The 17618-nt window shown below is 41.0% G+C and overlaps 1 protein-coding gene across 3 annotated transcripts in view; it reads left to right on the top strand.

The window, feature by feature from the left end:
* Window positions 1-17618, top strand: part of ogdha (oxoglutarate dehydrogenase a) — a 74549-nt gene that overhangs the window by 16037 nt on the left and 40894 nt on the right. For 2 of the 3 annotated variants that reach the window (XM_046346551.1, XM_046346550.1), the window contains exons 3-4: window positions 15098-15274; window positions 16272-16374. In XM_046346551.1, the coding sequence (XP_046202507.1) occupies window positions 15098-15274; window positions 16272-16374 (280 nt within the window). Of the gene's footprint in view, window positions 1-15097; window positions 15275-15963; window positions 16058-16271; window positions 16375-17618 lie in introns of all 3 variants that reach the window. The other variant, XM_046346552.1, reaches the window with a different exon arrangement.

Below are 17618 nucleotides of genomic sequence, written 5' to 3'. Positions count from 1 at the left end.
TGCGCTCTGGCACACTAAGACGCAAGTCTTTTGTTAAGAAATTTAGCTAGATAGCTAGCTAGGTAAACAATGAATCCCAATGCATGACGTAACGTTAGTTAGCAAGCCAGCCAGCTAATGTTAGCTAGCTAGCTTAACAGTACACTGTAACTTGAAATTAAAATACTTAATCAAAATTAGTTAAGATATCTAGCTAGCTAAACAATGGACCATAATCACAACTCATGATGTTACTACCCTGCATGAATACAGGTAGCTAACCAACCAGATTCTATGGCTATAACCAGCGAAGCAAATGTGTCTGAGATGCAAAGAATAAGATCATACACATAACGTTAGTTAGCGACCCAGCCAGCTAATGTTAATTTGTTAACAGTACACTTGAAATTAAACCACTTTCTGTCAAAATTAGAAATGTGAAATATCTGAATCTTACCAGTATACATCATGGTTGGACGCCTCTCCTGTGTGATGCCATGCATGGTTGCCTTAGTTTTACGATGTTATCCAGACTGTTTTTTTCATCTCCTTAGCTATCATACTCGAATTCCACTTTCAAAACTCGGTTCTCCAGAAAGTGGAGAGCATACACAACGTTAGATAGCGAGCCAGCAAGCTAACATTACACTTTAACTTGACATTAGGTTTATGCAGTTTTACAATGTGGAATTATATATTTTTTAAAAAGCTGCGTTTGACTCTATTACCTAAATATACTGACCAGCTCCAATAGACAGATGCGTGCTACGTGGCAGACCAATCCAGCCCACTCATCTCAGCCAATCATGGCTAGCGGGAAGGCTGCTCCCTTTTTCTGTGGCTAACCAGCTAGACTCTTAATGTAACCATTTTATTCGTATGTACAGATGGCATACAACTTTGATATTAAAGGCCCAGTGCAGTCAGTGAACTTCATGCTTTAAAAAATATATATTTTCACACTGAGGTTGGAATAATGCTGGAAATTTGTGAACATAATGCCATTTTAGTGTAAGAGCTGTTTGAATAGACGGCCTGAAATTTCAGCCTACTTCGGTGGAATGGAGTTTTGGCGTTCCATGGTGACATCACCATGCAGGAAATTAGTTAAAGGTGAATTTTACCCTGGCTCTGCCATGGCATTTAAACCCTACTAAATTAGCAACATTACGTTTTTGTCATTAAAACCTCTTAAGGATAGTGAGACGCTAGCGTCTCAAGTGGCCAATAGCCTCGGGAAATGCATAGCGCCAAATTCAAAATAAAACGCGATAAAACTCAAACTTTCATTAAATCACACATGCAGGGTACTCAATTAAAACTACACTCGTTGTGAATCCAGCCAACATGTCAGATTTTTAAAATGCTTTTCGGCGAAAGCATGAGAAGCTATTATCTGATAGCATGCACCCCCCCCTGAACCACCTGAACGAGTTGTAAACAAAAGAATTAGCATAGCCGGCGCTACACAAAATGCTGAAATAAAATATAAACACGCATTACCTTTGACAAGCTTCTTTGTTGGCACTCCAATATGTCCCATAAACATCACAATTGGTCCTTTTTTCCGATTGAATTCCGTCCATGTATACCCAAAATGTCCATTTTATAAAAAAGGTTTGATCCGGAAAAAAACAGCTTTCCAAAACACAACGTCACTACAAAACATTTCAAAAGTTGCCTATAAACTTTGCCAAAATATTTCAAACTACTTTTGTAATACAACTTTGGGTATTTTTAAACATTAATAATCGATCAAATTATAGACGGGGCAAACTGTATTCGATAGAGAAAGTAAACAAAAAATGCTCCTTTTTCCCTCTTTTGCGTAACTATGAAAAGTGTAACGTTGTTCCAGGAAGTGCCTCTTCTTCGTTTCACCAATGATTAACTTTTTCCTTGGGGTTTTGCCTGCCTACATAAGTTCTGTTATAGTCACAGACATGATTGAACCAGTTTTAGAAACTTCAGTGTTTTCTATACACACCTACTAATCATATGCATATAATATATTCCTGGCATGAGTAGCAGGAAGTTAAAATTGTGCACGCTATTTATCAAAAAGTAGAAATGCTGCCCCCTATCTATAAGAAGTTAACTTCTTGTGTCGAGCAAACCCGTATCCGGGAGCATTATCATAGCCTCAAGCTCGTTACCATAACGCAACATTAACTATTAATGAAAAATATATTCACTCAAGCTTAGCCTTTTGTTAACAACACTGTCATCTCAGATTTTCAAAATATGCTTTTCAACCATAAGCATTTGTGTAAGAGTATTGATAGCTAGCATAGCATTAAGCCTAGCATTCAGCAGGCAACATTTTCACAAAAACAAGAAAAGCATTCAAATAAAAATAATTTACCTTTGAAGAACTTCAGATGTTTTCAATGAGGAGACTCTCAGTTAGATATAGCAAATGTTCAGTTTTTCCAAAAAGATTATTTGTGTAGGAGAAATCGCTCCGTTTTGTTCACGTTTGGCTAAGAAAAAAACCTGAAAATTCAGTCATTACAACGCCAAACTTTTTTCAAAATTAACTCCATAATATCGACAAACATGGCAAACGTTGTTTAGAATCAATCCTCAAGGTGTTTTTCACATATCTATTCGATGATAAATCATTTGTGGCAGTTGGATTTCTCCTCTGAAGCAAATGGAAAAATGCACGCAGCTGGAGATTACGCAATAATTTTGACGGACACCAAGCAGGCACCTGGTAAATGTAGTCTCTTATGGTCAATTTTCCAATGATATGCCTACAAATATACGTCAGAATGCTGCAGACACCTTGGGGAAACTATAGAAAGTGTAGGCTCATTCCTGGCACATTCACAGCCATCAAAGGAGACATTGGAACACAGCACTTTCAAGATCTGTGGCATTTCCTGTTTGAAATTAATCTTGGTTTCGCCTGTAGCATCAGTTCTGTGGCACTCACAGGTAATATCTTTGCCGTTTTGGAAACGTCAGTGTTTTCTTTCCAAAGCTGTCAATTATATGCATAGTCGTATCTTTTCGTGACAAAATATCTTGTTTAAAACGGGAACGTTTTTTTATCCGAAAATTAAGAGTGCCCCCTATATCGAAGAAGTTAATAAATACATACTGTTTAAGAACTGCACTACTAAGACTTTTCACTCCTTCTGCAGCCCCCCAGCCCATTCACTTTGTTGAACGATCTTTCCTCTCAAAAGTAGCTGCCAATGTCCCTAAACGCTAGTCTGTCTCCCAATCGGTTGACACCTTTTACCAACAATGGTGTGTTGCCCTACGTCCCTTCCACAAAAAGTGTAAAACGGTACCAACCCAACCATGTCTTTCCAGTGGACGTGCATTACCAGCGAATCTTCTGCGAGAGGTCCAAACAGTTTGTGGTTAAGATCTACGAGCCCTACACCACTTTCGGCAGTCTTATCCAGCTGGCTGTACACCAGACGGGACAAGACCATTCCCCCTAAGCACTTGGCTTCTACAGCCCACCAAGTCAAACACCATTGCCAGTGTACCGAAGCTGGATAAAGGACCATAAAATAAATATGGATATTTTGATCAAACCTCAATGTGTCTGCCATTATCGATTGACAGAATATACACTGCTCAAAAAATCAAGGGAACATTTAAACAACACAATGTAACTCTAAGTCAATCACACTTCTGTGAAATCAAACTGTCCACTTAGGAAGCAACACTGACAATACATTTCACATGTTGTTGTGCAATTGGAATAGACAACAGCTGGAAATTATAGGCAATTACAATTGCAAGACCTCCAATAAAGGAGTGGTTCTGCAGGCGGTGACAAGGACCACTTCTCAGTTCCTATGCTTCCTGGCTGATGTTTGGTCACTTTTGCATGCTGGCGGTGCTTTCACTCTAGTGGTAGCATGAGACTGAGTCTACAACCCACACAAGTGGCTTAGGTAGTGCAGCTCATCCAGGATGGCACATCAATGCGAGTTGTGGCAAGAAGGTTTGCTGTGTCTGTCAGCGTAGTGTCCAGAGCATGGAGGCGCTACCAGGAGACAGGCCAGTACATCAGGAGACGTGGAGGAGGCCGTAGGAGGGCAACAACCCAGTAGCAGGACCACTACCTCTGCCTTTGTGCAAGGAGGAGCAGGAGGAGCACTGCCAGAGCACTGCAAAATGACCTCCAGCAGGCCACAAATGTGCATGTGTCTGCTCAAACGGTCAGAAACAGACTCCATGAGGGTGGTATGGCCTGTCAGAGTTGAGTCTGGGCGTGGTTTAAACTCACCCAGCCTATTGTTGATTGTTGGCGCAGAGGCTGGTCCCAGCACCCTAAGCGCTTCAGTTGATGGATGTAACTGTTGCTGTGAAGAATATCTATGCGCTCATGCTCGATACTGTTATCTCGCACCTGGCTCCTGTTATCTAACAAAAGACCGTTTGTTCTCGCAACACTACGTTCTGAATGTGGCCCCCCCCAACTCATTGCACAGTTCCTGTCTTCATGTTATTCTGTATTTTTCCATCATGAGAAAGGCCCATGGCCCTGAAACTGTTGACAATGTTTCAAGTCAGCTATGTTGCATAACACATACATACATCCACACAAGCCAACAGCAGATAATATTCAATCACATATATGGTAACGGGCTATAGTGCAAAACACAGAATCCTCATATTAGGTACCGAGATAAGATCCTCAGACCCCTTGTGAGACCATGATGCTGGCGCGGTTGGCCCTGGGTTCCTCCTGATGCTAGACCTCATGTTGCTGGAGTGTGTCAGCAGTTCCTACAAGAGGAAGACATTGATGCTATGGACTGGCCCACCTGTTCCCCAGTTCTGAATCCAATTGAGCACACCTGGGATATCATGTCTCGCTCCATCCACCAACGCCACGTTGCACCACAGACTGTCCAGGAGTTGGCGGATGCTTTAGTCCAGGTCTGGGAGGAGATCCCTCAGGAGACCATCCGCCACCTCACCAGGAGCATGCCCAGGCGCCGTAGGGAGGTCATACAGGCACGTGGAGGCCACACACACACTACTGAGCCTCATTTTGACTTGTTTTAAGGAAATTACATCAAAGTTGGATCAGCCTGTAGTGTGGTTTTCCACTTTAAATTCCAGTGTGACTCCAAATCCAGACCTCCATGGGTTAATAAATGTGATAATTTTTGTGATTTTGTTGTCAGCACATTCGCCTATGTAAAGAAAAAAGTATTTAATAAGAATTTCATTTTTTTTTTTGAGCAGTGTATTTATGTGAGCTGTACCATCAACAAGATGTTGGTTTCAGATATATCCAAATGTTGATTTGGCAATCTAAAATACAGGAGTGTATAATATTTAATGACTCAAATACTGGGAGTTACAGGATAGGCCCTGTTTGTTATAGCACAGATAATTTTCTACCATCCTTTGCTTGGCGATGCAGTCTTTGTCTTCGATTAGTGGAAACTGGAGTCTCAATGTCCGTGTCCAGTTGCAGAGTGTCCATTTTGAATTTTAGAAAATGCTCAATTATTAAAAAGCTTTTTTGTTGCTTCATGAAGTAATCCGTCAGTCTACGCCGAGGACCAAGACTGCATCGCCAGTAAATCTTTGGTTAAATCACATCTGGTGTTAAATCACAGCTGTAGCTAAGATAAATGATAACAATAATCAGCAGATGATGGGGAGAGGTGGTCATGATGAAATTGCTTTTCCAAAGAAACACATTAAGTTCAGGGAACACTTGTAAAGTTGTTGGAGTGTTGTCATGATCAAGCTGACATTCAGGTCCTCTCGAGTCATATTCTGCTTGAAGTCCAGCATGGCCAGTCCATCAAGAGGGATACAGTTCACGGGATACAGTTTTGCTACAATGACACATGCAGGAAAAGGAATTATGTTTCTCTCCCAAGAATCCACTCCAGAAAGAATCCCATGCACCACACGTTGTAGTCTGTAAGACTGAGCAAGCATAACAACATTAGGGTAGACTAGTGAAAGTACGTAGGCACAGAGATTGCATTTAGAACAATATGTAGCCTAATAGGAAGAAATATGGCATAACCTGAACCTTTGCACAGTGAACAGACCCTAAAAATGTACCTAGGTAAGTAGGTAGTTAGTATCTAGCTACAGCCATGTTTAACAGGCATAGATATATTTTTTATAGTAGTATCAGTTTGAGATTTACAACAGTTAAATTGTTGTATTGTTTCTCCTCACTCACTGTTAGCTACTAAACTTAGCTTGCTGCATAGCCAATAATTGTTTGTTTGGAATCCTTTCTTGCGTCTTGCCTATAATTTCGTGATTTTGGAATGCAACCATTTGCATAATCATAACCACTGTCAACCCTTGTTTAGAGGAATCACTTGAAGCCATTGTCTGCTCAGTTTCAGTTTTGCCCAAAAGATTGTTAGTATACGCCCCCATTCAAAAAAAATTGCCTTGGAGGGAAGGGGCCAGAGCTTGAGGCAACGACCCACCCCAGTTGTAGTCTTTCAGAGCCTGGAGAAATGTGTCAGCTTGTGTGTTTAGCAATATCACTGAAAGACGTCCAATTGCCCTATCAAACAAGGACAACCATATACCATGCACAGTAACATAGGCTCTATATGATATTGATCACACTAAGCGAAATGCTGCCCCCCCTCCCTCCAACCAATACCCCGGAAGCTGTCATAGGGTTCTTCCTGGGCAGTGGTGATTTTAGCATGTAAATCATGGTGCCACACACTCAACCTGTATTTTAGATGCATGCCAACAAAAGACACAACACTAAACAATACATTAATTGCACAATAATGATGACAAAGGGTGCCCACAAACTGTTAAGGCCTACAGAAAGCTGTCCTGACAGTGGAGCTTTTCTTTCAGCCCCATGGTGTGAATCCTTACCACCGCTACACCTGGCTTTCAGCGGAGCCTTGTCTGGTATCAGCCTTATTTACTCTTTTTAAAAACCATGGCTGATTTAGTTTAAATGTTTTTTACTGGCTCCTTTTGGATTTGTGTAACTCGATAAGAAATGCATTTTCCTTCAAAAGTCATGCCAGCATTCGTTATTATTGAACAATACATTACATTTATGTTCAGTAAATTTGTTTGGTCTTAGAGCCGTGTTAAATGGTATAAGCAAGTGCAAGCAAATGAGCTGCGACAAGATAGGCCTTTGTTCATCACTTTAAAAATGCACACCGACAGAAATTCAGAAGTGGTTAGTTCAGATAAGATGATGCCTTAACTGTTCAGTCGTGGCCTAAAGTTTTGAGAATTACCCAAATATTAACTTTCACAAAGTCTGCTGCCTCACACGAACCCAAACCGGCTGCGTGCGTGCACCATCGTGCATAAATGTATTTTGTCCCCCCCACACCAAACGCGATCATGACACGCAGGTTAAAATATCAAAACAAACTCTAAACCAATTACATTAATTTGTGGACAGGTCGAAAAACATTAAACATGTATGGCAATTTAGCTAGCTAGCTTGCACATGCTAGCTAATTTGTCCTATTTAGCTAGCTTGCTGTTGCTAGCTAATTTGTCCTGAGAAAAAACATTAGGAGGTTGTTTTACCTGAAATGCACAAGGTCCTCTACTCCGACAATTAATCCACACATAATGGTCAACCAAATCGTTTCTAGTCCCCTCACCTCCTTCCAGGCTTTTTTCGTCTTTGAACTTATATGGTGATTGGCATCTATACTTTCATATTTACATAAACTTATTACCACTATTACCACGACAACTGGAAAAACAGTTTGTCTTTCAATCAGGGTACCTGCTTCTATAAACCAATGAGGAGATGGGAGAGGCAGGACTTGCAGCGCGATCTGCGTCAGAAATAGAAGATCTTCCCATTTTAGCCCTTGGCAATACAGACGCTCATTGGCGCATTAATTGAATAACATGGATTTCTACATTTATTTTTCAACGCTCGCGCATGCGAAGTGTCCAGTCTGGTCAGCATGTCAGTGTCTTAGATATTGTTGTCAGATGTTACTATCAAATACTGAAGTATAATTACAAGCATTTCATAAGTGTCAAAGGCTTTTATTGACAATTACATGAAGTTGATGCAAATAGTCAATATTTGCAGTGTTGACCCTTCTTTTTCAAGACCTCTGCAATCTGCCCTGGCATGCTGTCAATGAACTTCTAGGCCATATTGTAACTGATGGCAGCCCATTCTTGCATAATCAATGCTTGGAGTTTGTCAGAATTGGTGGGGTTTTGTTTGTCCACCTTCCTCAATTGACCAAGTTCTCAATGGGATTAAGTTCTGGGGAGTTTCCTGGGAATGGATCCAAAATATCGATGTTTTGTTCCCTGAGCCACTTAGTTATCACTTTTGCCATATGGCAAGGTGCTCCATCATGCTGGAAAAGGCATTGTTCATCACCAAACTTCTGGATGGTTGGGAGAAGTTGCTCTCGGAGGATGTCTTAGGCAAAATTGTGAGTGAGCCCAGTCCCTTGGCTGAGAAGCATGACACAGGACTGATGGTAGCGCTCGCCTTGTCTTCTCCGGACAAGTTTTTTTCCGGATGCCCGAAACAATCGGAAAGGGGATTCATCAGAGAAAATGACTGCAGTCCAATCCCTGTACCTTTTGCAGAATATCAGTCTGTCCCTGATGTTTTTCCTGGAGAGAAGTGGCTTCTTTGCTGCCCTTCTTGACACCAGGCCATCCTCCAAAATTCTTCGCCTCACTGTGCATGCAGATGCTCTCACACCTGCCTGCTGCCATTCCTGAGCAAGCTCTGTACTGGTGGTGCCCCGATCTGCAGCTGAATCAACTTTAGGAGACGGTCCTGGTGCTTGCTGGACTTTCTTGGGCGCCCTGAAGCCTTCTTCACAACAATTGAACCACTCTCCTTGAAGTTCTTGGTGATCCAATAATTGGTTAATTTAAGTGCTATCTTACTGGCAGCAATATCCTTGCCTGTGAAGCCCTTTTTGTGCAAAGTAATGATGACTGCACGTGTTTCCTTGCAGGTACCTATTGTGGACCGAGGAAGAACAATGATTCCAAGCACCACCCTCCTTTTGAAGCTTCCAGTCTGTTATTCAAACTCAATCAGCATGACAGAGCCTTGTCCTCGTCAACACTCACACCTGTGTTAACGAGAGAATCACTGACATGATGTCAGCTAGTCCTTTTGGGACAGGGCTGTAATGCAGTGGAAATTTGTTCTGGGGATTCAGTTCATTTGCATGGCAAAGAGGGACTTAAGTCACCACACAGTGAGAGACCGATATGGAGTTAGCCTACTGTTTTGAAGTATTTTATTAGGCTTATGTGGTGTGGTGTCTTTAGTATCCTTAATGTGATGTCATGCTATTTTATCAAATCGATTTAATTAATTAATCGATTCAATCAGGTAGTCAATTAATCATGCAACAATTAACTCATTAATAACCTGGGGCTCCACGGATTAAGTTTAAGGAGTTACGTCTTCTGAATGAACTCTTAGATCTAAAGATCTTACATTTCAGTCATCGATCAGTCATTAATTATTCTTGACCTTTTATCAGTCTCAACCAAGAATTGTACGACATTCAAATATCTGCAAGAACCCTAGTTTGCATAATGAATCAGCCATATACATTGGCTTAATTATTTACTAACTAAATAATCACACACAATTACATAACAGATATTGGTTACTAACAATGATAGAAAAGTCTCTAGTGTGCCAAGCTGATATGAGAGCTTGGTAGACAAAGGGAAGGGGGTGTGGACCTCTCAAGAGCGGGAAACTCCTAGCTTATAACAACACTCATAGAAATTGCTAATACTTTACATGAACAACCGCTCATTTGAAAATTTAAATAGCAATTTACATATTTACGAGTATGTCTTGTTGTCTCTCGCTGTGTTCGCCGGTCCATCTGCTGGAGAGAGTCGACAAAGTCTGGTTGTGTTCCCCCAGAAGTCAGTCTGTCGTTGTTGTAGGTGGTTAGAATTCGAAATGTATTCCTAGAATAGCTGCTTCGGCGGTTGTCAGTGTTCTCATTCGAGATTTACGTAATTTCTAGCCGCAGACTAGTAATTATACATCTAAGATTTGCTCTTACTGTTAGAAAAATCTGAGTTTAACCATCTGCAACCTTAGTTTACACCGTGGTTTGCGTGGTCTTAACCATTCGAGACATCTGGCTTGCCTGAGTCTCTTTGGCATACATTTTTTATTTCGTCACTGGTGGTTTTATATTCTGGAGAAGAAAAGGACGGTTCCTTGACACCGACGTAATGTCTATGCTCACATGAACATGGCCACTGACTAGTTAATCTTTATATAAAAAGCCATACTCTCATTTAGAAAGTTAATTTCATATTACATCTTTTCAAAAATAGTTTCATGTTTAATCACATATGTTTCACAATATTTAGATGTAAACCTGACAGCTGGGAAAAATATCTCAATACTACATGTCCAAAGGGGGAGAGGGTTCCTTCCAGGAATTTACGACCTGTCAAGTCATTAAACTGTAGAGGGGGGTGGCTTGTATGATACCCCCCCAGGGCACATCATAACAGTGTATTTCTCCTTCCTTTTAATACCAATCACGAAGATCCACTTTTATAGACAATAGACCTATACCTATGCACAGACAGCACATTGCGCAAACAAAACAACTCTCGCAATATCAACTGGAATTACGTAAGTCTATTACTGACCTTTCACTGGTAAACATGGTTACAGACCCAACAACATTATACTAATCCCTTCTCGTGGAGAAAAGCACATGAGCTAATCATTATGCACAAAGTATGCAAAACAGTGAAGTGCATCATTCCAACATTGCCTAATATGATGAACAAGGTACTGAGACCTAAATAAGCAATCTAACAATTGAGATGTGCAAACTATGGCATAAGAGAAAGATGAGTGGATAAGAGGTAAGACTTTAATGAGCGAGCTAAGAGGGTTAATGAGCGAGCTAAGAGGGACAATAAAGCCTATTTGTTTAGCACTTTTGAAATGGACAGTGACAACATGGGCCGTTCTTACAGTATGCCCCCTGTACACAAAGTCAGAAACGAAGGCTAAATAATCGGGGCATATAAGCAGACAAACCCATGTCACACCCTGGCCAGAACAAATAATTAAATAAAACACAAAATACTTAGACCAAGGCGTGACACTCATGTCCAAACCAATGCTGAGATGAGGGAGGCACCAGAAAATGTTGCCGTACCTTAGTTAGGTTTTTAATTATATACCTATAGGATAAATGTCAGTCATATTTGACAAATATAATGAAGGATACTTACCATCAACTTCTAAAGGCATGATTCTGTCGACATCATCGAGGCACGATTCGTTCAGATCAAATGGTCACAAGAACAGACAGTGAAGGAAAGTGCCTGTTGTGCACCACATCTCCCACATTGAATCTTAGTGTAGGCGGTCAGCATTTTATACTAGTAAACCTGAAACGTAATTGTTTAAAACCTGGACATTTTGTCATTTTTATGACGCATGTCTTAGCCATAATGCAACCATAGAAATGTTGAGGGAATACATTTATAAACACTTTATACTTTTGAAATCAAGAGTTTTTGGCTTTCATTTGGTTTTCGAAAAATCTAAATATTAAACCATTTCACCTGCATTTTATATTGGAAGTCAAGTGTTTTTTTTTGTGATAAGGGGTATGCAACTGTGTGCAACTATAGTTTTTCTTCACACAAAATACATTAGTGCAACACATTTGGCAGAAAATCTATTTCATCATATGACAACCAGAGGTGCAACGCTATTTGGCTTGCAGCCACACATGGATAAATAGTTTACAATGAAAAAGCAAGGATTTTGGGGAAGAACAATGCATGGTCATCATATTTCTAAGGCTTATCATAGCAAATGTAGATGGCTACATTCTTTCTAAGGTTCTGCTTGATACAGGGGAAAAGTCAGTGCTGTCTGGTGATACAATGACCAGAGATAAGATATTTTGTCAGAGTAGAGAAGTGCGATTTTGTCAGAGTAGAGAAGTGCGATTTTGCGCAACCCTGACTGAAGCTGAGCAGAATTTACAATAAGAAGCATTTTAGATCTGCATTAATAGAGCACTTTTTTTTTTGCTTTCCATTTTCTGCATGGTGAAATAAATACTAAATCCTACGTTAACGTGACCATGTCCTAGTCATATTAGTAGGCAAGCCCATTGCTAGTAGATGCACTTTTAGTTCTCCCTTAATTTGAAATGGGATATTTTCATCGCTGTCACATGAAACTGCTCAAGCATGGAAGTCAAATAATTATTTTCCACCATAATTTGCAAATAATTCATTAAAAATCGTACAATGTGATTTTCTGGATTTTTTTCTTTCTCATTTTGCCTGTCATTGTTGAAGTGTACCTATGATGAAAATTACAGGCCTCATCTTTTTAAGTGGGAGAACTTGCACAATTGGTGGCTGACTAAATACTTTTTTACGCTCCACTGTATATTAAAAAAATATATATTGTATTGGCTTTTTATAGGCCCTCCAATAATCGGTCAAGCTTTAGTGTTGTGCCTACCTGGCATACGTAAACAGCGCATGAGTTTCAAGTTTGGGAATGCGTAATTGTATTTGCGTTCACTTTTGATAATGGGTTTTTCCTCCAAATGGAACAATCACATGTATAGCCCACTACCATGTGCGCATTGCTGCGCTTTTAATGTGAAGAAATAGCCTAATAGTTTATCAACATTTTAAGCTAAACATTCTGATCTGTCCACAACTAGACTATGTTTGGAATATTTATTTCTCGCACAGAATATAATAGGTCAACATTTTTACTATGGGGGATAGTAGAGTGACATAGGCTAGTGCTTTTGCAGATCATTAGGCCTACTCCTCTTGTTGGCTGACGAAACGTAAATGTGGACAGTTCTTCCAATATCTTCAATATGCTCCTCGGAATTGGATAAGGACGGACGTAGTTGCATCCCTGATGTCTGTCTCCACTTGTATGTAGCCTGTGAGAAAGATCCAATCACGTAACGGAGACTCTTCGGATTGCGCAGCTCACTCAGGCAGAAGGGCACAGCGCAGCACTCTGGCCGCAAAAGGGATGGATTTTTTGGGGGTTCATTACGGCCTTATAAAGTGCATGTCAAATTGTGAATGAGAGACTATTGGAGTGTGTACAGCCTGAGCAAGAAACCAAGCAGTGCTCATGCCTTTCAAGCTACTTTTTTGAAATCTTCATTTGTCTCATCATGCAGCCTTAACAATGTATTAAAAATCCAAACGTAAAGCAATTTTTTTCAGAACTAAAGTTACATTAATAACTCTAAATTAAGCAAATGGGGGTACCTATTCCTTTGTTAACCTCTCAATACCGCGCACTCCCTCAAATCTTCGTTCAATTGTATTCCTCATACTATATAATAATGCCACGGAATTATAAGAAATTCTTGTCTGCTAAATGAACTAGTGTAGCCCACAGCCGTTTGGCATAGCCACATCAGGACCCATCATAAGGACAACTCAGAGTATACTATGCTTTTCTTCTGAAATAGACTACATATTCTTCATATCATGCTTCTTTAGACCTGTCTAAAATAAATAATGGAGTTATTGTGAAGGTGTAGGCTATAATACATGGATTTATTAGACTTTTTAAAATGGCTTGTAGGCAGTGTGGAAGCCAAGAGATACTAAATGTGTCTGTTAATTAACCGTTTCGTAATCGCCACAGCCCTAGATGTTACAGACCATTTTTTTTTGTGGGGGAGGGGGCAAGTGACTAGAGCTTTTGGACTAGTAAAAAAAAATCGTTCCTACTTGTCCAAAGGACAGTTGGTTAAAGTGAATTCCAAGCCCTGGGGCTGAGAGAGAAATGTATAGTTGGGGACTCATGCCATAACATGTTTTATCCTGAATGCATAGTTTTGGAATAAGATTCTCCCTGACTAACTTTTATTTGGTTCTAAAATATCTTATAAAATATATATATATATATATGTCAATTATAATTTCTGCACCCTTTATCTGGTTTGTCTTGAGAAAAGGTCCCCCTGCATTTTTTGGGGGGGTGGACGTAGGTGGCCCGAAAAACACTTATGCTCCCTGTCAATACTTTTCTACGCAGAAAAAACCTGCCAAATGTTTTAACGATAGAATTGGGCATAGCGGATGGTCAGTTGGCCTATTATCTGAGGAAGATGAATATCATGTGTGTGTTCCAAATGGAACCCTATCCCTTTATGGGCCCTGATCAAAGTATTGCCGTCTATATGGAAGAACGTGTCAGTTGGGTCGCAGCTCTTGGCTCTCTTAACTCTTAGGTAGTGTAAATGATTCAACACAAAGTTGGGAAATGTGTGTGATGTCACCACCCACTTTCTTGACTCCAACTTCAAAACTCTTAATTCAGTTTGATTCATGCACAGCTTGTAAAGCCCTTACATGGTTCCAGCTCATCATGTTTTCAAGCCACTTGAGAGGAAATTTCTGTAGGATACTGATTGAAGCCGAGGCTGTGACGCTGACCCTATACGATTCCCCCAGGGAATCTTTCCACTTGAAATGCTATCACTTCACTTCAACCACAGCTGACCATTAATTGCACTGGTATAAATCTTTGACCAGGTGTGTGGTAATTCAGGTGCGGGGCGGGGACTGTCATTCCTGCATCTCTAAAATGTAAATATAGGTTTACTATGAAGGATCTTGTGACTAGTGTTAGTTTCAAGTATCCCTTTGGTATGAAGTCAATTACTAATCCCAGAGAATGGCATTGTGTTTTGGTTTTCACATTGTGGAATCAGTGAGGGCCTTACTAGTTTTGTCAGTTTACCATAAAACATTGAAGTAGATTTTCCCCAAGGAAGGAGTTGGCTGCTTAATATGAGAAGAGATTGACATTTTTTAGAATGACAAAATCAGTTTGGGAACAGCTCTGACAGGAATGTTGGTATTTGCCATCCATTGTTGTTTTGAATGGCATAAGACTGATCACACAGGTTGTTTTCATCACAAAGGGAAAATGGAAACTGTAACATAAGGTTACTTTTATTTAATATTTCTAGCATTGCTCAAGATCATGAAGCTATACCTTCTTATAAAATGTATATTTGTCATAGATGGATTTGTTGGCGATCTCCTTTCATACCAATATTTATCCTCCTTTCTTTCTTGCTTGCAGTCTTGGGACGTTTTCTTTCGCAATGCCAATGCAGGTGCTCCCCCGGGCATGGCCCACCAGAGCCCTCTGAGCCTGGCCGGTCTCCCTCAAGCCCAGTCTTTGGCAGGGGCTCAGCCCAACGTGGAGAAGCTGGTGGAGGATCACCTGGCTGTCCAATCCCTCATTCGTGCCTACCAGGTCAGACCAGTCAGCCACCACTGACTCTCACAGAGCTACAACATTTGAAAACAAGGACAACCATGTCTAAAGTTTTAGTATTTTAACCTTTTATTTAACTAGGCAAGTCAGTTAAGAACAAATTCTTAGTTTACAATGATGGCCTACCCCGGCTGTGATACAGCCCAGGATAGAACCAGGGTCTGTAGTGATGCCTCTACCACTGAGATGCCGTGCCTTAGACCGCTGCGCCACTCAGGAGCCAACAAGTAAGCATGCCAAGTAGTTTTACTATTACAAAACATTCAGCAGCCAGAAAGCTGTGAAATATATTGTAAATTGCATCTAGAGTGGTGGCACACAATCTCTACCTTTTTGAGTTTGAGGTTTAAAATAGACAATCTTTGTTGTCTGTGAGCATAGCTAAATATTTCCACATAGTTGACCGTCAGACTTAATGATACCAACTATGCTGATAATGGACTAACATTTTAGTGATATACAGTACCTGTGCTGAAATGGTTGACATTTAAAAGCTGGGACAAAGGTGAGATGTCTTTTTATACCATAAAGAACTGTGACCTCATGATGTTAACTGAAATGCCTATTATAATGTGCACTTGAATGTTTCCTATTTCTATTTTGTTGTATTGTTGTGGTTTTGTTTGAAACCTTGTTTTACCATGTGACTAATGTTACCTTATTTCCAGTTGAATGGCCATCACAACGCAGATCTCGATCCTCTTGGCATCAGTTGTATAAATTTTGATGATGTCCCAGTACCAACTGGGGTTCAGAATGTCGGTGAGAAATGTTCCCTCACAGCTGTGCGAGACAATAATGAGCTTGTTTGTGTTAATGTTGCTTTCCCATTTCCTCCCTCCTTTTTCTCTCTTCTCTTTATTTTTCTTTCAAATCCCTTTCAACACTTCTATGTCTCTACACTCACACCCCTCCCCCCTCTCATCCCCACCTATCGGATGTTTTGTTCCATTTCCCCTCGGACCTGTTTCTTTAGATCCGTGGGCACCATGTTGCTCAGCTGGACCCTCTGGGGATTATGGATGCCGATCTGGACTCTCACGTCCCCAATGACATTATAACGTCCTCGGATAAACTCGGTGAGGAGAATGAGCCACTTGCTACAGATCTTCCTGGCGACTGGGTAGCTGAGCAATCTGTTTGGCATGACATGCTGGTCTATGTATAGTCTACACTGACCTCTGTAAACATGTGCCCATTTGTCCCTGAAAGGGCTCCTTGCCCCTTGTTTTCCTGAAATGCCACATATTTGCATTGATGCTTTTTGACTTACTTGACTTAAATCTCTTTGCCACCTTGGGAGTATAGGGCGTCCACCATGGGAGTATCCGTGGTTCGGTTTTTGTAGTAATTTTTTTAACAGTTGGGTGGATGATTAGCCAAGACAGCTGTGCCCACTGTTATCATGTTGCTCAGCTGTATCCTCTGGGGATTATGGATTCCAGTCTGGACTCTCATGTCCCCATTTACATTATAACATCCTCGGATAAACTCAGTGAGGAGAATGAGCCACTCACTACAGATCCGCCGTCGACTGGGTAGCTAAGCAAGCTCGGTTTGGCATGAAATGCTGGTTTTTGTATGGCCTATACCGGCCTTCCTCTGTATAAAGATGTCGCCGTACGCTTATTCCATATTGACGGGGCTGCAGGAGAGGGGAGTGGGTCGAGAGCTTCAAGTTTATTTTTGTACATTTTATTCATAAATATGTATTTGTCTAGGCAAATCGGTTAAGAACAAATACAATGACTACCCGGACGATGCTGGGCCATTTGTGCGCGCTGCCCTATGGGACACCCAATCACGGCCGGATGTAATGCAGCCTGGATTCAAACCAGGTACTGCAGTGACTCCTCTGCACTGAGATGCAGTGACTTAGAACACTGCGCCACTTGGGAGCCTCGGGTGTCCAAATCACTAAGGACTTAAAATGGTCCACAAACACTCCTTGGGAGGTTGAAAAGGTTTGGAATGGGCCCTCAAAAGTTCTACCAATTGAGAGCATCTTGACTGTTTGCATCACTGCTTGGTGTGGCAACAGCACCGCCCTCAATCTCATGGCACTACAAAGGGTGGTGCGGCAGGCCAGTACATCACTGTGGCCAAGCTCCCTGCCATCCAAGACTTCCATATCAGGAAGGTCTGGAAAATAATTCAATACTCCTGCCACCCAAGCCATAGACTGTTCTCTCTGCTTCTGTACGGCAAGCTGTACCGTTCCATCAAATCTGACACTAACAGGCTGCTGAACAGCGTCTTGTTCCCCAAGCCATAAGACTGCTGAACAGCTAACAAAATGGCTACACGGACGATCTGAGTTGAC

This window comes from Oncorhynchus gorbuscha, linkage group LG04 (assembly GCF_021184085.1).
Source record: "Oncorhynchus gorbuscha isolate QuinsamMale2020 ecotype Even-year linkage group LG04, OgorEven_v1.0, whole genome shotgun sequence".
NCBI classification, from domain to species: domain Eukaryota; kingdom Metazoa; phylum Chordata; class Actinopteri; order Salmoniformes; family Salmonidae; genus Oncorhynchus; species Oncorhynchus gorbuscha.
The sequence above is the reverse complement of the archived record's forward strand: the minus strand, read 5'-3'. Positions and strand labels throughout refer to the sequence as shown.